This window comes from Durio zibethinus, chromosome 2 (genome assembly GCF_047325235.1).
Source record: "Durio zibethinus cultivar Kanyao isolate XHJ-2024 chromosome 2, ASM4732523v1, whole genome shotgun sequence".
Classification (NCBI taxonomy): Eukaryota; Viridiplantae; Streptophyta; class Magnoliopsida; order Malvales; family Malvaceae; genus Durio; species Durio zibethinus.
In genome coordinates, this window is record NC_143163.1 from 38,718,440 (window position 1) to 38,740,285 (window position 21,846).

Genomic DNA, 21,846 nt, shown 5'->3' on the forward strand with positions numbered 1-21,846 from the left:
GGGTATGGAATAGAATTTTGAAAGCTGAAGAGAAAATACGAAAAGATTTGGTATTAAATTCACCGACCTTTGTGCAAGTCCTACTTCACGGCCGCAGTCAGCACCATAAAAGCACCGACGTCGAAGAAAAAGAAAAAAAAAATTGCTCTTCCTGTTGAATGTAGAGGTTTTACAAATGTAGCATGTGCTTTGCCAGGACCAATTAATAAAAAAGTAAAACCCAAACTGTAAAGATTGAAATAGGGAAAACGAAAGACCCGCTGTTAAAAATAAATAAAATCGAAATTCAGAAAAGTAAATGGAGTATAAAGAAATGAGAGGGAGATACTGACAGGAGATAAAGAGAAAAAAGGGCGAGAAAAAGAGAGGAAAACACACAGAAAAAGGCAGAGAGAACAAAAGGGCGAAAAAGATATTTTGTAGATTTGATAATTTATTTATTTTGTATTTAATATATGTAAAATATAAAAATTAAATATAAATTTTTTTATTTTTTTTCTGATTATATTATTTTATCATATTTAAAATTAACAAATCTATAATTTTGTGACAAATGTGCCATGCTTACTTTTGCATGTGTGTATGGAAGTATATTCAGCAATCAGCATAGAGGCAAAAGCCGCTATGTCCCACTTAGATTTTACGGGAATTTCCCATTTGGAAAGCTACAAAGCCACGCGTTTTGAGCCCACAAATCACAGCCTTTCTAAGCTCGCATGTGCCTTTGTTTTTCCTTGTTTTGGTAAAAAATGTGCATTTTTTTGGTAAAATTTTTTACTTTAGAAAAACTTAATAATTCATACATCTATCAATAAATCAAATTCTCTTTTGTTGATATTTTACTTTTATATTTTTTATATTTAACATTATTAAAATTAAAATTTTAATATTTTGTTAACAGAATTATTGGACAAATATTTTCTAAAAAGGAAATAAGCCTATTGGTTTTTTGGTCCCAGTAGCTCAAAAGTGGAAGGTAGTTTTAGTTGTAACTTGTAACGGTGGCCTTATAGCCTCCAAGTCCAGCCCCCCACCTTCCCAAAAAGTTCTATAAATCCCCCCTCACCCCTCCCCATTTCCTTCACTCAACTGCCTCACATTTTTTTTTCTCAGCAATTATATTTGTAGACCTCTAATCTTCGTGTAATCTTCTTAGCCCTCTCACATTTTGAGTTTTGTTTTGTACTTGGAGACTTCAACGAAGTGCTTAAAAGTTCACTTACTTGTGTGCAGGAAAATGGCTTTTGCTGGAGTTTTCTTGTTGGGTTTTCTTGCAATGGTCTCAGCTGTACATGGATATGGTGGTGGTTGGATTAATGCACATGCCACCTTCTATGGTGGGAGTGATGCATCAGGAACAATGGGTATGCACCAAATGAAGCAACTTTTTTTTGTACAGTTGCAGCTAAACAGGGAACCCTATTTGACTAATTGATCTTAACTTTTATTTTCAGGTGGAGCTTGTGGTTATGGAAACCTGTATAGTCAGGGTTATGGGACAAATACTGCAGCTTTGAGCACAGCTCTGTTCAACAATGGGCTCAGCTGTGGGTCTTGTTATGAGATCAAATGTATGAATGATGGCAAGTGGTGCCTGCCTGGCTCCATCGTGGTCACAGCCACCAATTTCTGCCCTCCAAATAATGCTCTCCCTAACAATGCAGGAGGCTGGTGCAACCCTCCTCTGCATCACTTTGACCTTTCTCAGCCTGTCTTCCAACACATTGCTCAATACAGAGCTGGAATTGTGCCTGTTGCTTACAGAAGGTATGTTTAATTTGTAGTCTTCTGATTTTCCAAAAACTCAAGTCAAATTTGAAGTAATTTTGTCACTCTTTCCCTTTTCTCACCTGTTAAATGAGCTTTCCAAAGAGGGTTATTTAGATCTCTAACCAGTCTTTGAATGAGCCTCTACTATTTTCAAATTTAACTGCTGTGAAACAAGTTCTTCTGCTCCCCATAACTGGTGGTCCTAAGTTTTTTTAACTTCTTAAACCTCATTATAAGGCAATAAAAAGGTCGATTTATGAGCTTTGCTGTAAAAAGGTCGAATCCTTATTTGTTGGCAGCATTTGAGGCCCACTAACTATTCTAATAAAAGGTAATTTAGGGTTAGTTTCTGTTTTTCAAGACAAACAAACTACACTTTTACCGTTTCCTCGGTGAATAATAGCTGTATTTAACAGGTAGTAGTGGCTACATTTAGTAACAGTACTTATCTTTGGTTCGGTTTTGGTTTTGTTAGGGTACCATGCGGGAGAAAGGGAGGTATCAGGTTCACAATTAATGGCCACTCCTACTTCAACCTAGTCCTCATCACCAACGTTGGCGGTGCTGGTGACGTACATGCCGTGGCCATCAAAGGCTCCAGGACTGGTTGGCAGCCGATGTCTAGAAACTGGGGCCAGAACTGGCAAAGCAACAACTATCTCAATGGGCAAAGCCTCTCATTTAAGGTCACAACAAGTGATGGCCGTACTGTGGTCTCCTACAATGTTGCTCCAGCTGGCTGGTCCTTTGGGCAGACCTTCACTGGCGGCCAGTTTCGCTAGAGGAACACTTTTTTTCCTCCGCCTCTTTATTGTCTTAGTCTATTTATTTAATATACCCACCATCCAAAATAGTATTAACTAGCTTGACCTTTTAGTATACCCAGCTAGTAGATTATACTATATTTATGTGGACCAAATATTGGGCCTCTTGGGTCAGAAATGATAAGGGCTTATTTTATATAGCCCTTTTATCATTTTGGGTTTAGTTTATTTTTGGGGTAGTATGTCCCATTTAAGGGATCCCTATTGTAATAGTAATTTTTCCTTCTGTTCTAGTGAAGCAGGAGACTGGCAGAGGTGGACTTTAACCACCCGCCACTAGTAATAGGTCCTCTTTTTCCTCCTTTGAGATGTTGAGAAGCATCTGTTGTAAGGTCACCTTGATCAGCTTTGGCTGAGTATGTGTTAGGCTTTTGTTTGTGTGACAGTAGTTTGTAAATTTGCAATTTCTACTAGTAATGGAAAGTAAACTCTTGATTTGTTATGATTCCAGGTTTATCATTTCTATCCTTAATTGCTCATGATAAAAATACCACATGTTTGCACAATCTGCTGTCAAAACGATGATGCCAATCACTCCGAAAGCTAAAAGTACCGATAATCCAGCTCCTGGCGAGCAAGACTCATTATTTGGACCAATTTTTGAGTACTAGTTGGGAGCTTCATTACCTGGCACACATCAACTGGCTCACCTAACTGTCCAAGTTCAGTTCAGGACATTTAGCTTATAGTCTAAACCAAAATTCAGAATTCTTGTAGTAGCAATTTCTAGCCACCAGTCGACGCTGGCTGTTGCTCTGCAAATTGCAATCCATTTGTGAAAAAGAAACCCAAAATGCCAATGCATGCAAAAGTTTAGCAGTTTTTCGAGAACTCACAAATCCATAGAGTTCAAATTCTTCAGACTGATGAAATTTGGGTGACATGTCAAAAGGAGAATCAGTTAATTCCAATGGCAATGGTTTAAAATTCGTCTCCTCTACTCTCTGGTGACTGGTTAAATTCTTCTACACTAAATATTTTCTTGGCATTTATGGAGAAAGTGACATGCATTAAATTCTCTCACATGGAATCTGCGTTTCAAGCTGCATAGCCACCAAGCCTCCTATTTATCACACCCAGTTCCAAGCCAACCGAGCAAGAAAAAAATTTCTCATTCTCTTCTGTGAAAATTAGAGATGAAAAACTTGAAAATTCAAATCCTATCAATCAAACAACATAAATAATATGTGAACAAAATTTACGAATAATAGAACAAATTATTATCTGTCCATTGTACTTTGTGTGTTGCAGTAGATGGCAGGGTTGGTTTCTGGACTGTGGAAAAGAATTGGATGACATTTCATATCAGTGTTTCTTTGCTTGCTTGTCCCTTACCTCACCGTCTCTTTCACTCGAGATTTGCTTCCAGGATTTCAAATCTGCTGCATAACGTGACTCCAATAAAAAGAATCTACTTTAACACTTCGAATATCTTGGCTTCTTTATTTATTTACTATCATATTGAATTTCAAAGTAAGACAAATAAATATCTTTATTGTTATTTTTTTACCATACACATATTGATTTTAAACTTCAATAGAACCAATCTCAATGCCCATATTTGTGAGAATGTATATTACAGCGAATTTAACATAACCGAAAATAATATAATTAAAAAATTTAAAATTTAATTTAATTAGTTTATATAATTATTTGTTAATTAAAATTTAAATTACTTCGACTAGACATCGTATGCTTGAGAGAAGATAATGACCTGAAGCAATCGGAAAATTTCTCAGAAATTTTATTTATTGTTTTATTTTTATCAAAGTCGTTTTAAAATTTCACGGTAAAAATTGAAAAACAGGAGAAAAAAGAGTAAATATATGTGATAGTATTAAATTTTTTTCTTTATCATTATTATATTAATCATTAAAATTTGTGGTGGAAAATGGGAAGGAAGAGTGAAAATAATTATTCCTTTCCAACAAAAAAAAAAAAAAGAAAAACTATTCAAAGTACTTCAATTATATCTTCTTTTCTTTCTCTATAAGCAACCTTTTCCTCCAAACCAATCAAATTGAAATATTTTATCCGATTTTCTTCTGATTTACGCTAGCTTTACACTTTATAAACAGTAGAGGCATTACAAGCGAAATTTGCAAATGAAATTTTAAAATAATTTTTAAATTCGACAATAATAATTGAGAATTAAAAAAAAAAGAAAAAAAATCATGTTGAGATTGGTGATTGATGGGTCAACTCTTACTCTATCTCTGGTGCATACTGTGAGGTTGACGTGACACAATCTCGAGCCACGTGAATGTCTCTTGATTAACTTATCGACGATTTCTCGGTCTCCACGACAACTTGCTGACGTGGCTTCAGAACGTTTCTATTGTTTGGTTTTCCTACGGTTACGGCTGGTGTCTTTTTTTTTTTTCCCTTCCCGTTTTATCGGACAACGATAACGATAGATATTTTTTTTACGTCTGACAACCAAAGTCGTGATCAGTTCGGCACGGATCTTCGGACAGCTGCCCATGTGAGTCGCCGCATATTATGCTTATTACGTGTAATGTTGTTATTGGGTGAACCTGAGGTACCATATCTTTTTCTAGCTTACTACAAAACAAGAAAAAATAGATAATGCTTGCCTTTTACATTTTTTTTTAAAGATAAAATTTGGATTTCAAAATGTGCTTTGCCATCAGCGGAGAAGACATGGGCTACTCCCAAATTCACTTTGGACCTTTGAACCAGGCTCTTCCTGAAGCCCATTCCCAAACAATCGATAAACTGACTTTTCCACTATTGCCATGATGATTCATGTTGCTTGAACTGTTAATCTCCAACTGTTGTACTATATAGACAGTTGAGCATCATCAAAACTTTACCAGGGTCCCTAAACATGGCTTCCGGATGTCTTTTTCATTCAAAAAGTCACTACCATATCAAAATCCAGCTGATCTGTGGAGATGTTGCTTTGATCAAATGTCTAATATTTTACCACCTCCTTTTGATTAGCATGTCGAAGTTTTCTTGTCCTCGTAGGCTTTGGCCAGCACGTGGTATGAATCCTGTCTGGATTGTAGAAGATTTAAGAGGCATTTCATTGCATTAGAGAATCTTGGTGTTTTAAAGTAGTGTGATCCAGCGTGGCTTGGTGGGGAAAGGGGGGGGGGGTGATGTCCCAATCTCCGGACATTGTTGAGTCCGTGCATTTTTATGTCAATTTCAATATAGACTCTGTTAAGAAGATGCTTTCATGCCCTCAGAGATGCTACAGTTAATGCCACCTTGTATCAACTTCGAATTGCATAAAGGAGATTAATGCTTACTCAATATTGCCTAGTTTCTCTCTAAAGTCTAATTATAGTCAAGAGTACTATAATTAGTGATTTTTATAGAAATAGATTATCTCAACTATACTTCTGCAATTGACAGGGATTTACTATAATTAATATTTTTTTTTCATTTACAGTCAATGTTTTTTGCTACATTTGTTTTATTTACAGCATAAAATTGACAGGGAAGGCAGTGAATGCCATTAGCAACCCTAATAATCAAAAGGTAAAGGCAAAAATAGGTAAAGAAAACCTACTACTACTACTAGTAGAAATGATTAGTATACAGAAATTATAACAGAAACGTGGTGCCTCATTTGGTTGGGGTCAGCACCACTCGATTCTGCAGTTTATCACTATTAAGGCAATTCCTATGTTGTGTAGTTGTGCTATACATCTCATTGGCCGATTCCAAGTTTAGCTTGGCAGTGAAAACCATTGTGAAATATTTAGTCAAATTTCCGAGGATTGGGTGAATTTCACATGCACATTACCAAGTTCTCCATAGCCTGCTCAGTGGATGGGATGAATGGTAGCATCAGTCTTCTGCACCTCAGTTTAGTTGCTGCAACAGACAACCAGTACATGTATAAGAAATAAATGGAGGTTTCAATTACTGAAGAAACAGTTAGCATGATTTATGTCAAGAAACATATGAAATTATGTCTGTGTGGGTGTGGGTGAGAAAGAGAGAGACAGTACTGGCTATTGGTACAAACTACTTCACATCAAAGATCAAGGTTGTGCATAAGCAAGTGTCAACCAGACGTCCATTTTCTATACTGAATTATTGGCACTTATTTTAAAAGCATTTGACAGGCCAATAAAGGCTTAAATTGAATTAATATCTTGTCGTCAGGTTAAAAAATCTAAACATAGGAACATCTGATGAACAAGAAGGATAGTCATTTTTGCCATCTAGCACAAATCCCATGTACTCTTCTTATCATCCCAAGAGAATGAGCAATAACATAGAAAATAGTGTAAAAAACCTGAACATAGGAACATCTGATGAACAGAAGGATAGTCAATTATGCCATCACTTAATCTAGTAGCTTGCCATCTAACAAAAATCTCATGTGCTCTTCTTATAATCCTAGGAGAATGAGCATTATCATAGAAAATAGTTTAGAGCAAGAAAATGGCATATACTTCCAAAGCCCCAAATAGTTGTCCTCCATGAAGGTGATTACGTAACTTTCCAACCATAGCTTCTAATAATCCATACTTTGAAACAATCCTTCTTTCATATAAACTTTCCTTGAATGAAGAAATTTAATTCAAGCTTATGACCTATATATTGTTCTCAAATAATATCGTGATAATTCCAACATTGGGCATTAACAATGAAAATAAAGGGCAGTTAAACAGATAGCGTAAACAGTTCACCATGGCTTCTAATATCTTCCTTGGAACAATTTTTATTCTACATAAACGCTCTTAGCTGGTAAATGCTCACTATAAAGTAAAGATTCATAGCTCATTTTTCTGCTCTTCTTTTTTTCTGCTTCTTTGCTTCTAATTTACATCATGCAAAAACTTAAGAATTAATAACAAGCAAAGCGGAACAAAAAAAATTCTTCAGCCTCTTCCACTCATTCACATATATTTGCATGCATACAGAGTCATGTATAAACCATTGGATTGCTCAACCGTGTTGAAGCTGCAGATAAAATAGTTGGTGACTCAAGCAACATTGCTCAAGAATTGAAAGCATGGTGGGAGTAATGGGGAAAGACTTACTCGGGAATACAATGGCTCATCAAACATGGCAACAGCACAAGGACCAGAAGTGGAAGCCCAACTACCTTGGGTAGTGTCATATCCAGCTCTAGGACCTTCTAGAGCTCCATTAACATGATAATCTGCTGGAGTTTCCTGGAAGTTCATCCCTGCCACTGGAGGGAATATAGGATCATTCAGTATATTAAGATTGTAAGAGAAGGGGCATTGTCCACCTAGTTGCAGCTGTGATGATGCATTTCCACTCAAATTGTTAAGGATGCCATTTTCTTGTCCAGAACTAGAAAGTTCAGAATTTTTAGCAGTGCCAAAGTAACCCGAATAACTTCCAAAGGAGGAACTTGCAGAACACTCCACATCCCTGGGAATTACAATTCAACATCATAATACATTGTGGAAGGCCTTTTTCATCAACTTGTATGGGTAACAAAAAGAATTAAATATTAATATATTAACTATTACTAATTAACGGAGCATTTTATGTGCTCTAATATATTCTAAGATATGCATGTCATGTTTTAAAAAATAGGTATTTTTTTGAAATAAATCTTCCATCCAAAATTAGGGATTTGCTTTTTTGTTTCATTTTTCTAGAAAAACAAGATTATCACAATAATACAGATCAGTGAAATTTTAGTAGAATTAAGATTTCTAGGAAGTCCATTCACCTGAGGGGAATCAAATTAGGGTCTTCTGATAAGGCCATGTGTCTCCTGTCGTTATTAGGCATCCATGCAAGATGTTGAAGCTGTTGCTCAATGCTCATTCCAAGGGGTACATGCATTTTATTTTGGAGCTGCAAGAAAAGGCTGGTTCAGATACTAATTTCTCGCGACTTTAAAGAGAAAACTGAGCAGGGAAATATTCCAAGCCCATCGCACATTCTTACCTGACTTGTGCATTCTAACGATAGAAGCTGCTGCTTTCCTAGATTTTCCTGCCAAAAGAAGGTAGATAAGGAAGAGTCTAAAGTGTAAAAACATATTTAGCACTCATTATTTGAGCTTTTAGAGAGAAGATGAAAAGTTCATGTAGTTTTCAATCTGCACAGTGCTTTGAAATTTCATCATTCTAATTCTAGTAGCAAATGGTTATCCATTTCCTTTTTTTTTTGGCTTGGTTAAGTAAGCAAACTCCGTCACATGCCCCAAGAAGGGCATTCTATCACTTGTTATAAAAGACCTAACTACTTAGGGAAATGATAAGCATACCTTATGGACCTGAATTTGATTTAGATATTCCTTGAGTGAATCTTCCATTTGCCTCAAATGTTCTACATTGTTGATCTTGACTGTGTTAGTCCAACAGCTGAGTAGCCAATATCAATATTAGTACAAGTTAAGACCAAAGATAGCACATTAAAGGATATTAATAACAAAGAGACAAAAATAAAACTCTACATTCAAAAGCTTCACCTCAGTCTCCTAAGAATTTCAGAAAGCTGAGTCTGCAATAACCTTGCTTGGTTAGTCAGGTCCTGCCACAAAAATTATGGACATACAAAAAGCATGTTAGAATGATGAACAACATGGTCTAAGAATTTTAAATTATCATAATAGATTAAGGTAACAGGTCATCAAGCATACATACCTCTATTGTTTGTGTACTGGGGAAAAAGAAAGAAAGAAAGAAAGAAAGAAAAAAAGAAAAAGTCATAATCCTATTAGAAATATTTTGTAGAATATAATCAAATGAAGAAATTTTACTAGGAGGAGTTGAGCTGACAAGAAGAAGATTGTCATGTACCTTGTACCCAGAAATTCATGAATATTTACATCATGATCCAACTTCTTGAATGTTTTTTTCAATGCCTAGACTCTCAAAGAGAAGACAAATTATGTAATTGATAAGGTTGATGACATTTCATTCACCAAAATCATTTGATAAAAGAAAACAAAGATAGTAATATCACTAAAGGAGAATGGACTGTAGGAAGGGACTTACTTCAAGGCTTTCCAACTTCCTGTTCCAGTAAATAGAAAAGAAAATGTGAGTCAATTCCACTTCAACAATGTATAGAATTAAACTCTTAAGTATGAAGATTAGCAATGTGGTTTTTTGACTCAAAAAATTAGACCGCACCTTTTTGCCCGTTCCTGTGGAGTGAGTTGAGCAAACTTTTCAATGATCTCCTCAATGCTGCTGAATTCACAAAACAAAATAAATATATATATATATGAATGTTGCTACTATAGGTAATAGCCTTCTACATAAATCTAAACTACCAAAACTGCTTTGAAAAACATCTATCATATATGAAAATTAAATCAAAATAGTTGTGCAACCAATCACAAGCAATCTCTCAAGTTCCTTCACGTCAGTACCATGTATGGATCAGCATTGCCTACATCAATCATAATATCTCAGACACCTTAGCATAATTTGCACCTAATCATGTGTCTCCCAAAGCCAAAACTAATTTACGGCAATTAGTTGATTTTGTGTATATGAACATTTCATAAGAAACAGTAACAAATATTTTGTATTTATACAATGCCTGACTATTGTGCCAAAATGTAGCATCCAAATCCCTTCTTTCAAATTCAAGTTATCAAGTGCAATCTAAGAGAAAAATAAAACCAGCCTGCCCCTTTTGAATATGGCATTCCTTACGATCAAATTTTTGTAATTATCAACATTGTTTCTATCAGCAACCTGTGGTTCCATATTTTTCTCTTCTCTGCACAATGCCTAAATAACCAAATTTATCAAGCTATCTAAAGTCTAATTCAGAGAACTTGAAAACTGTTAATGCATCAACATATATCAATATCTTAGTTAATTTTGAAAGTGTTCAACCCTTTAATTAACTTTTGACAGATCTCTTTTCAAAAAAGAAAAAGGTAAAGAACTACATGCACTATACTAATGTCAATTTGATGCCAAATCAATCCTCTTTGGAGTTAAATATGAGCTGCCCCTATAATTTCACCAATAAAAACGGAACTATATGCAAAAGGACGAATTATGAATGGCCTACCTGCGCTTCCCAATGCATAAGGAAGGCTTGTTAGTTGGGGAGAACATAAGGAGGATAATTTCTACATCACATAGGATAGATAGCTCATTAGCCTTTTTCATGATACCATGCTTCCTTTTGGCAAAGGTCGCTTGACGGCCATTTGTGTTCTCTAACTTCTTTATCTTTAGCTTAACCCTTCCCATCCTGCATATTCAAATTCTCATAATTTAGCGTTGAAGTCTCATCAATCTCATGTAAGATTGAAACTAGTAGAATTCACAAAATAACTCCTTATGATAGAAAAGAAAAAAAAAACACCATAGAATATCTATAAATTAATGAAATTCATGTGATAAGCACAATAAAATCACCTTCTTTGGCACAACTAGAAATGGGGTTTATCAAAATCTCTGAAAACAATGTAACTTTACTAATAATATGACTATAGAAGATGAAAGAAACATGATCAAACTAAGTGAACCCAGAAAATAAAAAAGAAAAAAAACCACTTTAAGATTCATGTAAATATCAAGTCTTTTTCCTTCTTTTTCTTTCTGGGTTCATTTGCAAGAATCAAAGCCACGGCGAAGTAGAGAAGAAATTAAGAATAAAAACAAGAAAAAAGGCATACCCAAATGAGCAAAAATCAAGCAGCGAGTTGAACGTGCATGATCCAAAAGTCTTAAAGTAGGGGTGGGGGTGATAGGTTGATTATTCAGCCAAAGAAGAGAGAACCCAAGGGCACAAAAAGAGAGAGAGGCGTGAAATGATGAGCATAACACGACCGGGTGAGCGGCAAAAGCGGTCGTGGGAAACGAGCTTGAGAATAGGGGATCGTCAGACACCCAACCAACTCTCCTCTCCTTTGCCCCCGCCATAACAACTATCAAAACCAAACCAAATTCAATTTCTCATTTGTTTTGGACAAAACTACTGTCTTGTCCTTCTTATTGCATATTTTCTTTAATATGCCATTTGGAAGGGAAATTCATTGATAAATGTTACGTAGCAATATTTTTGCTTTCATGTAGGAGAAATATCTATTTATGTGTATAATTAAGAGTAAAAATTTTAGAATTTGATTAATCTTTTTAATGATTATTCAATTAAAAGATTTGCTACTTCAAAAAATTGACATATACCTAATTAAGAAATATTTTTAAAAATTAATTAACTATTTAATTATTAAATAAATAAATAACTTTGATCCCACGTGGCATGACCTTAAATTTATAGATATGTAAATAAATTTAGAAAAAATTTTCTTTTCATCCACATCGAAAAAAATGTTAACTTGTGGTCTCAAACTCCAACTCCCTCCCCAAACCCTCCTTAAGCCTACATCCACCGCCGTACCAACAACCAAAGATGGCGGCCTCCTCTTCCGCCAAAAGCTGCTCTACCTCCAATCCTTAAACATCAACCCCCACAAAGCTCTCAACCAAAACCCTTCCCTCCGTTCCACCCCACTTTCCTCTCTCCTTTCCCTGGAAGTCTCCCTCTCTTCCTTCGGTCTCTCTCGCCCTTCCATCGGTCGTATCCTCGACATGTACCCTCTACTCCTTACCTCCGACCCTCTACCCCCCATCAATTTCCTCCTTCAGGAAGTCCCTCTCCCTCTCCCTCACCTCCCTCTCTCCCTCTCCCGTTGCCCTCGCCTGTTACTCTCCTCCGTCGCCACCCAACTCCGCCCCACTCTGCGTTTCCTCACTTCCCTCGGCCTTGTTTTGAATTGCCGTACCACCCTTCTCTTAGCTTCTAACGTGGAAAACACCTTGAAACCCAAACTTAACTTCCTCCAATCTCTGGGTTTTGACGAGCCGGAAGTGAACCGGATGGTGGTGAGGTCACCCGGGCTGTTGACTTTGAGTTTAGAGAATAATATGAAGCCTAAAGTTAAGTTTTTCTTGGAGGAAATGGAAGGTGAATTGGAGGAATTGAAAAGGTTTCCTCAGTATTTTTCGTTTAGTTTAGACAAAAAGATTAAGCCAAGGCATAGAGCTTTGGTGGAACATGGGTTTAAGTTGCCATTGTCGAAGATGTTAAAGGTTAGTGATGGAGAGTTTAATGCTAGATTGATTGAGATGCGATTGCAAAGAGTTCAAAGGACATAGCCTTTTTTGCTGTAAGTTCCTTCTTTTAAGTTTATTTCATTTTTTTTGTTCTTAATTTGATGGTAAAAAATTGGAAAATTGTTCATAATTACTAGGTTGCCATTGAAGAATGTGTATTTTTGTTGTGTTATTTATGTAGGAGATTTGAATCTTATGTAGCAGGTGCAAATTAAAGCTTAATTCGATGATTAAAAAAAAAGTCTTGAGTTGTTTTTGTCGAGGCCTTTTAGTCAATTAAGTTGTTTATGCATGAATGTTTGAGGTTCAGTGTTTTTACATTTCCCCCATATTGAAGATATTCTAGAGAACATGTTTTGCTGTGATTTGGACAAAATTTTATGGAATTCTAAGATGCCCTCCATGTATAAGGGTTTAATCTGTAGAGAGTGGGAAGTACTGTGATGACATTTCAGCCATTTGCTGATAAACTCTTTCTTTTTTGGGTGCTGTATCATATTTTTATCTCATAGTGGTTGATCAGTCTAATGTCCTAGCACCCTAGGAATTTGCAATCCACCGTGAAACAGACAAGGTGTTTTTAATTAAGTTCCAAATTTCTAAATTTTGCTGCTCCAAAGGAAAATGACTGTACTATTACCATATCAACTATCAAGAGACCCAAGGATTGATAAAGTACAAGAAGCATTTTGACATGTAGTTGCCATTGCTGAGATTGAATTTGGTAAATTTGTGCAATGGCTAGTGCCACATTTGCAACAGTAATGGTACTAAGCTCTCAAAGAGTGCTCAAAAATCTACTTTGACCATCTCCTTAACGATTTTATACTGTCTCTTTAGATTCAACTATTAATTGATCTTGGGTGTAATGGTGTTGTTAATAGGGCTGAAGTTAGCCGTAAGCATGGGGTGGATTTGCTAAGTCATAAAATGTGTGAGCAAAGAGATAAGCAAGAGTTCAAGCTGCGATTAAAATTTTTGACTGAAATTTTCTAGAACTGGTATGCCTGTAAATCATCTTATTTGCCTCCTTTTCAAAGTTCAAGTGGAAATCTAATTGTAGTTCTTGAAAGCTGTTAGAAGCAAAGAGAACAACTAGGTTGTCATTTGGGAACTAAAAGCTTAAATTGATATCATCACTCCTTCCCTCCCATGAAATTTTCTCGTGCTCATTACTGTCATCCCCGTAATGAGCCCTGAGTAGAAAACCTTGACTTTGCTACTGATTGCCTGTCATCTACATAAGAGTAGCTTGTTGACTAAACTGCCTTTCTCAATTTCCATATCCAACCGTTACTAGTTGTATCCTTTCAATTGTAGAAGAGATTTCATCGTCTTTTGGTTTGGATCTTTTCTTTTTTGTTACTTTCTTTATATAACAGTGGTGTAGTCTAACCTTTCTCTTTGTCTTTTTTCTCTGGGGTGTTTGCACGTTGGCAGTTCTATTTGCCACCCCCGTCCCCAAACTATAGGAATCAGGGAGCCTTTGTCCTTTAGATAAGCATAGTTTGTTGGCACTTGACAGTCACGTTGCTTTAGATATTCTCTAAACTACTATTCCACATGATTAATTTGCAAAGAATACTTTGCTAGTAGCAACTAATTGATCTGACAGGATAAGTACAATGACGTATCATTTGGTTTCTGCTTTTATTTATTAGCTTCATTTTATCATTGCTAGGAATTTTGGCTTGTGTCATTACGGTACTTTCTACTTGGAGGGCAATTTGGTTTACATTGAAGGTGGTGCCTTAGATATTTCATGGGCTTCTAATACAGGACTTGATTGCAATTGATGTGGAGACCCTCTTAGTATGACAGACAGATATTTGGCAATTCATGGTAAGGTGGCTTCTGCTCTATTATCAATTTGGGATTTTACCATGCTGGAAATACTAGAATGTACTTAGATGATACTTGGACTTGAGGAATTACAAGGAGCAATGGAGTTAAAATAGCTGCAGTGTGTCAAAAGGATACTTGGGCTTGAGGGATTACAAGGAGCAATAGAGTTAAAATACCTGCAGTTTGTCAAAAGGGTGAAATCTGTTGAAAGTGCGGTTAAATATTTTCTGAAGTATGTGGCACAGATCTGGCTTGATATGTATTATAGCAAACCAGGCTTTGCTAGTGGTTGTTTTCTGTCCAACAGAGGATCAAGGTCCACAGTGTAGTTTTCCTTCTTCTCTTGGCCTTGTTCACATGCACTAAAAAATAAAAAAAAACTTTAGTCTTATTCTTATAAAAAACCGATGAAATTGCTAAGCTTTTGGAATTTCTTTGTTTTATGGAAAACGAAACTATGAGAGAGGCAGTTTAAGTTTTGCTCCATTACAAACATCAGGAAGAAGAATAAAAGGATATGCAAAGTTTGCAAACACTAAGGAAAGAGTCCAATTGATTTAAAGCTGAACATTATTTGAAATCAATGGATCTCTTCTTTTTTAGTCGGTTATGCTTTTTGTTCATCTTTACTTTTTATCTTCCTCTCACATTCACACAGCTTTTGATTTTTCAACATAGTTCTTTTCAGCCATTTTTGATTGTGCATCATAGATAAGACTCTTGCAGAACTCTGGAGCTTGCCACTTCGCGTTACAATGAGAACAATGTCTATAACTTAATATAATGCATTTCAGAAGGTTTATCTTTTTATTTCTTGCATATTTTCTAATTGTTAATAAACAACTGGTTTCTGTATAAAACTTGTATAATTAGATTTCTTGTCATGACTCATGATATATTTTGTCTTTAATGGACACCAGTCTGAGTGATATGGGCTTCTGAACTTTGACCATAATGAAATCTATTGGTTAGATGGCCATTTGCTTAGTTTATATAAAGCATATAAAAGCATGTACCATATCCTCGGTGGAATCAGAATAGTTGTCATCTGCTCTTATTGTTCGTTCTTCCATTCATATTTGTCCATATGCACAAAAACTCTACTTAATGAAATTTGCCATATCCATGCTTCGATGCATAAGAATGTTGCTGTAATTTTCTGTTAACTAAATGATGGTTTATTTCACTGCAATTGCATAGCAATTAGTAGTACATGATGATATGCTGTCACCTAGTGATGGGGAACTCGAACTGGTTACAGTTGGGGAGCCACATAACTCTCTGTTGCACACGCTTATCGTGCTCTCGAGTTAGTTTTGTTGTTTCTTTTGTAATTTGGACAATCAACCGTAACACGAATTTCTGTCTAGTTTCTGTTCTGAAATATTTCTGCCCTTAATATCTTGGCATCCATGAAAACTTGTCATCTCTCCTTTGGCATTCATGGGTATTTCGTTGTTATGTGCTCTTTCTGTGTCAGGAGAATCTTCGAGTAGTGCAGCCCCTTCACAAACCACCATCACACATTCATACTGTCATGGGGAAACAGAGCACAAAACTGAAATTATTATTGCCTCCAAAGCGGCAACTATCGATAATGAAAACAAATATTCATGCGATTTAATCATACTTTTCTTTCTTTTACCAAGGTTGCAAAGTGAATGTAGGAAATAGGAATTAATTGTTCAATGAGGACTAAACGTTCCCTCTAGTGCAACGGTTCAGTGCACATTTCAACCTTCCCGCCTTAAGGGCCCCAGTGGTAACTTGGCTTTGAATCCATTTTTCTGTCCACATCTAAAGTTGGCATTCATTTGTCCAACGAGAATGCTTAAGGACCTTCGGCTACAGTGGGCCAATTATCAATTAATAAGTGTCACAGCACCATGTGCAACGGTGCCTGGGCGTGGGAGAGCAATTTTATTAGTTTTGACCCACATTTCCTTGTAGAGCAAAGAGGAATCAACTACTTTTTGGTTTGTCATAGCTGTTGCTTTGTTGCTAGGGTGATTCACATAGCTTCAAAATTTTATGACAAAATAAAAATCATAAAAATAATTAGTCAAGGAAGGAGAGAAGTGTTGGGAGCGAGATTGCAAGAAGATGAAGATGTTCTTGAAACAAGCAAAAGGGGAATTTCATTAGGAAGTTGAATGTTAGGATTCGAACATATATCCTTGTCAAAATCACTATACCAGGTCTGAAAATTATGCATGGACGCAGTGGACACAACGCACAAGCCTTTATTGTACGGTGTCAAAAGGACCATGAACCGTTGGGCCTGCTTTGTTTGTTTGGAGCAGCACGATTAGGGGTCTACGCACGTGGACACGTACAATCACTTGTTCCTTTTTGCTCTAAGAGAGAGAGAGAGAGGGAGAGAGGAAGGAGATAATAGAGTTTAAACACTGTTGCAAAAAAGCTAAGTAATTATTCAATACAACTATCAGGTACAGACAATTCCTCTATGTTAGTAAAGCTGTGTCTCTTCCCCTATCAATGAAAGAAAATCTCAAACAAAATCAGGCCCCTGTCCTTTCTCTTCCCTCTCCCCATATGCACAGTTACTTAACTTCTTACAGCTCTCGATAATACTGTGCAAATAATTAGTACTAATAGCAGCTTATTTTGTTTTTCTCAACCCTGCCCCCTCAGTCATCCTTTGCTTTTTCTGTACTATGCCTCTTTGGTTTTTCACTTGGTACTGATTACTATTCAAGTCAGGTCTCCGAATAGAGAGCAACAGTGAGAAAGAGAGAGAGAAAGAGGAGGGAGATTGCCCTTTCTCACTTTCTGTCAAAAGATTTTCTTTTTGATGGGTTTACAATAAAACAACCCCGCCCCCCATCCTACCTTTTCTTTCCTGAAAACCATTAAAAAAAGGGAGTCTGGAAAACAAACCTATATTTACTAGATAAAGTATTAATTTTGAAAATGGCCCAATGAGGTCACATCTTTTTAAAGCTCTCTTTGGTTTCTGATCCTTCTGTTTCAGAATGGTATTACTGACCGTTAAGGCTTAGGACAGTCTAACTCTCCTCAGTCCTCACCCTTTTACTATCATTTTTTTGGGCATCACGTCTCCTTTATATCCCTCTCCTTCTTTTGGATAATTATTCACTGAGTTTCAGTCTATGAAACCCCTATTTATCCCTCTCCCCCAACGCCCCTTTGCCTGCTGACTTCAGCTTGTTGCTACTTTATTGGTATTTGGTTAAGTTATACAACTTTTTTACCTGCACTACTACAGTATCAAATTATTACTACAGTATTTTACTATATTTGCGTAGCTGTTTATTTTTGTAGGCTTCATTTTAGGTTCTGCTGTCACATGTTGTAGAATCCTGCTACAACTTAAATGCATTTAATCCCATTTCGCTTAATTCTTTTGCATTTTGCACTTTCAACCTCCATTGTTTTAAGCAGCAATGGCTCTAATCTGCTTGGTTAAAGAAAAAAGAACAAAAAAAACTTAAATCCATGGCCACTTTGAGAGAGTTGTAAAATGCTACTATCTCTGTATATTTGCAAGTACATCGTGTGTGTATATATATATACTTGCAAACGTGTCTCACATTTTTCGTTGGTTTATTATAATCTGTAAGTTTATTTGAAGTTAATCGATTGGCTTGACAATGTTTGTGGAGATTCGCATACAACGCTCATCAAGTGAATTGTAAGTAACCTGCCAGATGAGTACATGTGAAAAACTGACGTATCAAAGCGAGCTAATATTATGGTGACTTTAGGCTTTGCTTCAATCCATGACAACAATCATGGAATAATAAATGTAGAGACCAAAACCAATTTGACCGGTGGCTGGAGCCAAGTAAAGAAGTATGAAACCAATATTGCTTTATTCTTCGTCATCTTATTTGGTATGGTGTTCTTTGTTTTCTTCTTTAACCTTTCAACTCTGTTTACTAACGTACAATTTCATGTTCTGATCCCTTGTGCGGCAACAGAACCATTTATGTGGTGCACAGGCATCCGTCGCTCACCTTTAAGATGTGGGTCTTCAGAAGTTACAGCTATCCTAGACTGACTGAAGTCTTGGAAATTGTCTCCAAGAACATAATACTATTTGCTTGTAAAATTTAACGAGTGATTTATAAATTTAATATAAATTTAAATTTGAGATTTGGTTTGATTTTAAAATGAGTAAGTTTCGTTCACTTTAATTAAAAAAAAAAACATTTTAAGAAAATTTCTGGATAGAATTCACATTATTCTTTATAATTACTTGCTAGTACAGCCAAAATGTACATTTTTTTTCTCTTAATTAGTTCTAGTAAATACGTTTTCATGCAGATTAAAAAACATAAAATTTTGGGTTTTTTTGTCTTGGCAAAATTTTGGTTCAATTAGGGTTTTACTTTCTCTGCCTAGCAAATAATAAGTTTTGCATCCATTAGTGAAGTAAGTCACATCTCTCACATTCATAGTATGGACAAAGGATCCTAAGGTGCTGTAACTGCTGTTGAGCCCTCAGACAAAGTTAACTGACGTCCATGCTTGATATCCAACAAATTTAGAAGAAAGGGTAAAGCCAAGAACATTTGATGTCTGCTATTGTCTACCTTGTTTCTCCCTTTTTTCTTTTTTCTCTAAATCAATTAACTAAATGCTTTGCCTTTGCTAATTGCAGTCCCATTTTTCTACTGGTTGGATTTGTCTTGTTGTTGGGGGCTATGGGGTACCCCTTGAGGAACAGTGCACCACATCATGCCATGCTTTTCATATATGGTTCCAAGGGAACACCCCCAACAGAATCTTATGGATCAGCCCTACTACTTATATGGTGGGTCATCCATATAACCAATTGTGACCTCCTTTCTTTCATGCATTGTTGGTGGCTCCACCCCTAAGAAGAAAAAATATTGATTAGGCAAACTATCTCCACATCTTACATTGCATGGGTCATTCCAAAAGCATGTTTCTTCAATTCATGTTCGGTATTAACCAACTGAAGCACATGTGCTTGGGGTGTTGTGGGATCCCATCCCCATCCCCCCTTCTTTACAAGAAACCTTCTCTTTCTAGGACTACTGAAGCTCCCACACACATTGCCCTCAACTACTTCAGCCAACATTTTTGCCTGTTGGTTTGGTAAATCAACAACATATTCATCGAAAGTTTCACATCATGTGACAACCACCTCTCTTTCATTATATCTGTAGTCCATTTAGAAATTTAGGCCTTTCTGCAATCAATTTTCCATTCGGAAACTGAAATACATCTAGTGGTTTATACTTTGATAATAGTAGCCAAATTACAGTCATGTGTTTAGTGTATAGAATGCTGGATTGGATATCAAGGTTAATCTCTAATGAAAATGTCTAAATACACCTTAATAAGATTCACTTATCCCATGCATCAAGTCCCTTTTTTTTTTCACTTCCATGAAACCATGGCACACTCCCAAAATAAATTCAAATTCTTCTACTTATTATTATTCATCTTTGACTATGCATACGTTAGTTATATAGATCCAGCACATTGTATCTCATTTTTCTTAATTTTTTGCTTCTCTTTCCTTCATTTATAAGGCCATTAGCCAATTATCTGACTATTATCACAGTGTGAAGCAATGTATAAATGCACCATTAGTACAGTCACATATATCAATTATCCTGAGAAAGGAGAAAATTTTATGATTTTATATTAATATGAAGATGATACGAGCATTTAATATACAATTGATGTGAAATTCAAGATTTACTTTTAAGACTGTGACACTAGAATGGTTAACCATTTCCTTCTGCTGGATGCAATTAACTAACCCTTGTCTGTTTATGAGTGCCGTATTTAATCAATCTCCATTATTGTTTGTCCTTGCTTTGCAGTGCTTGGAAAAGCTACGCAGTGCTCAAATTATGGTAACTAACTAACCATCCCCAAAATCCAAATAGGAAGGGATGAAAAATTGTTTGATGTTGTTTACTACTTTTATTATCAAACGCGTGTGACATGACGACACCAAGACAAAAAAGCTAGGCAGCATTCTATGTTTAATGTTTGTGACATTGTCAGTTCATGTTAAAAAAAAAAAAAAACTCTCCTTTTGTCTTAAAGATCCATGCATGGCTCTCCACACGTGCAAAGGAGGGACCACACGTGCAAATATGCAGAAGAAGAAAACAAGAAAGCTCAGTGCTTGCTTTGATTTTGGGCAAGAAATGCTGATCAGCTGAGAGCTGATATGCATGATGATGATAGCAATATATTCTCCAAATATACTGCAAAATTTTTTACCCGCCACTGGTTTACTAGAATACATATGATGGTGTCTGAAAAGTTGGAGACCAAGTGATACTTTGTCTTTTTGTTTTACCTCAAAATACAACGTCTTTTTCTTTTTTTTTAATTTGGTAACAAGGGGTTCATTGCCTTCTTCTCCTAAGACCCAAATTACCTTTGTCCTTGTCTCGCATGTCACAACTCACCACCAACTCTTTTTCATTATCTGTACTTTTGAAACACTCATCTCAAATCTTTGAACCCCCCATGGTTTTTCCAATATGTGGCTTGTAGCTTGTTCGAGTACTTGAAACATGCTTCTGATAATTGTTTAATTTGAAAGCTCAATGGTTCTAACCGCATCATCTTGCATTTGTAATGAATCTTACGGTACTTTCCAATACTAAAAGATAGGAAAGAAAAAAAAAATTATGGAATTGTTTTTTGTTAGGTAAAAATAAAATTCTTATTAATTATTTAAACTGTCAATCTTACCTAGGTAGCAAAGAAAGATACAAATAACTGTCCAATATTGATGATATTTCCTTGTCTATAATTTTGGATTTTTTTGCTTTTTTTTTCCTTTTTGCCAATGCTGTGTGATCCATTCAGCAAGCAACTTATATGTTATGCATGCTGCATTGTTGGTGCATGAAAGCCAGATGATAATGATTTTACACAACTCTGAAGAATTACATTGTTTTCTATTTAAATTTATCACAATTTAAATTCTAATTATTAAAATTAAAAATCTAATATTCTAGCAACATAACAATAACATTTAACTTTTGACGAGAATTACATTGTTTATATCTTCGTTTACTTAAAAAAAAAAAAAAGCAGTTTGTTAGTATGTTTCTGAATGATGTTAATTAATTTGATAAGTACGACAAAAATAAAATGAACTGTCTTGCCAGTTCCCAATGTCATGATGACATCAAGACAACCCTATAATCTTATGGCTATGCAAAGATGTAGAAAAAAAAAAAAAAAGCCCACTATTAATTAGCAGTACAGTGTTTGACCAAAAAAAAAAAAAAAGCAGTGCAGTGAGTTTCTCAGGGAGGGGAAGGGAAAACACAGTAAGGGACACCAACTTGCTT

At 35.8% G+C, this 21,846-nt stretch overlaps 3 protein-coding genes across 10 annotated transcripts; 2 read left to right on the plus strand and 1 right to left on the minus strand.

Moving 5' to 3' along the window:
- The first annotated feature begins 1,083 nt into the window (after positions 1–1,083).
- On the plus strand, positions 1,084–3,039 carry LOC111318329 (expansin-A15). Its single transcript, XM_089756340.1, has 4 exons — positions 1,084–1,143; positions 1,234–1,364; positions 1,455–1,767; positions 2,246–3,039. Exons 2-4 carry the CDS (start codon positions 1,238–1,240, stop codon positions 2,550–2,552), a joined length of 747 nt encoding a protein of 248 aa, XP_089612466.1. The 5' UTR covers positions 1,084–1,143; positions 1,234–1,237; the 3' UTR covers positions 2,553–3,039.
- A 2,945-nt stretch (positions 3,040–5,984) lies between these two features.
- On the minus strand, positions 5,985–11,503 carry LOC111318330 (agamous-like MADS-box protein AGL30). 2 transcript variants are annotated; one of them, XM_022921105.2, is made up of 12 exons: positions 11,218–11,503; positions 10,605–10,790; positions 9,707–9,763; positions 9,569–9,587; positions 9,371–9,435; positions 9,215–9,230; positions 9,040–9,101; positions 8,836–8,932; positions 8,514–8,561; positions 8,293–8,420; positions 7,625–7,985; positions 5,985–6,446 (listed from the first exon to the last, which is right to left on the minus strand). In XM_022921105.2, the coding sequence occupies exons 2-12, from the start codon at positions 10,787–10,789 to the stop codon at positions 6,435–6,437; spliced, it is 1,050 nt and encodes a 349-aa protein (XP_022776840.1). In that variant the 5' UTR covers position 10,790; positions 11,218–11,503; the 3' UTR covers positions 5,985–6,434. The 2 variants fall into 2 exon arrangements, with proteins under 2 accessions (XP_022776840.1, XP_022776839.1); XM_022921104.2 differs by having other exon boundaries at positions 6,294–6,446; positions 9,707–9,766; positions 11,218–11,358.
- A 359-nt stretch (positions 11,504–11,862) lies between these two features.
- LOC111318331 (transcription termination factor MTEF1, chloroplastic-like) lies at positions 11,863–21,001 on the plus strand. 7 transcript variants are annotated; one of them, XR_016334658.1, is made up of 3 exons: positions 11,864–12,711; positions 15,984–18,340; positions 18,469–18,653. XR_016334658.1 is itself a non-coding variant. In XM_022921107.2 (2 exons), the coding sequence occupies exon 1, from the start codon at positions 11,873–11,875 to the stop codon at positions 12,698–12,700; it is 828 nt and encodes a 275-aa protein (XP_022776842.1). In that variant the 5' UTR covers positions 11,863–11,872; the 3' UTR covers positions 12,701–12,711; positions 14,340–15,408. The 7 variants fall into 7 exon arrangements, 5 of the variants coding, with proteins under 5 accessions (XP_022776842.1, XP_089612491.1, XP_089612489.1 ...); XR_016334657.1 differs by lacking the exons at positions 15,984–18,340; positions 18,469–18,653 and adding exons at positions 13,543–13,659; positions 14,340–15,113; XM_022921107.2 differs by lacking the exons at positions 15,984–18,340; positions 18,469–18,653 and adding an exon at positions 14,340–15,408 and having other exon boundaries at positions 11,863–12,711.
- Positions 21,002–21,846: the final 845 nt, after the last annotated feature.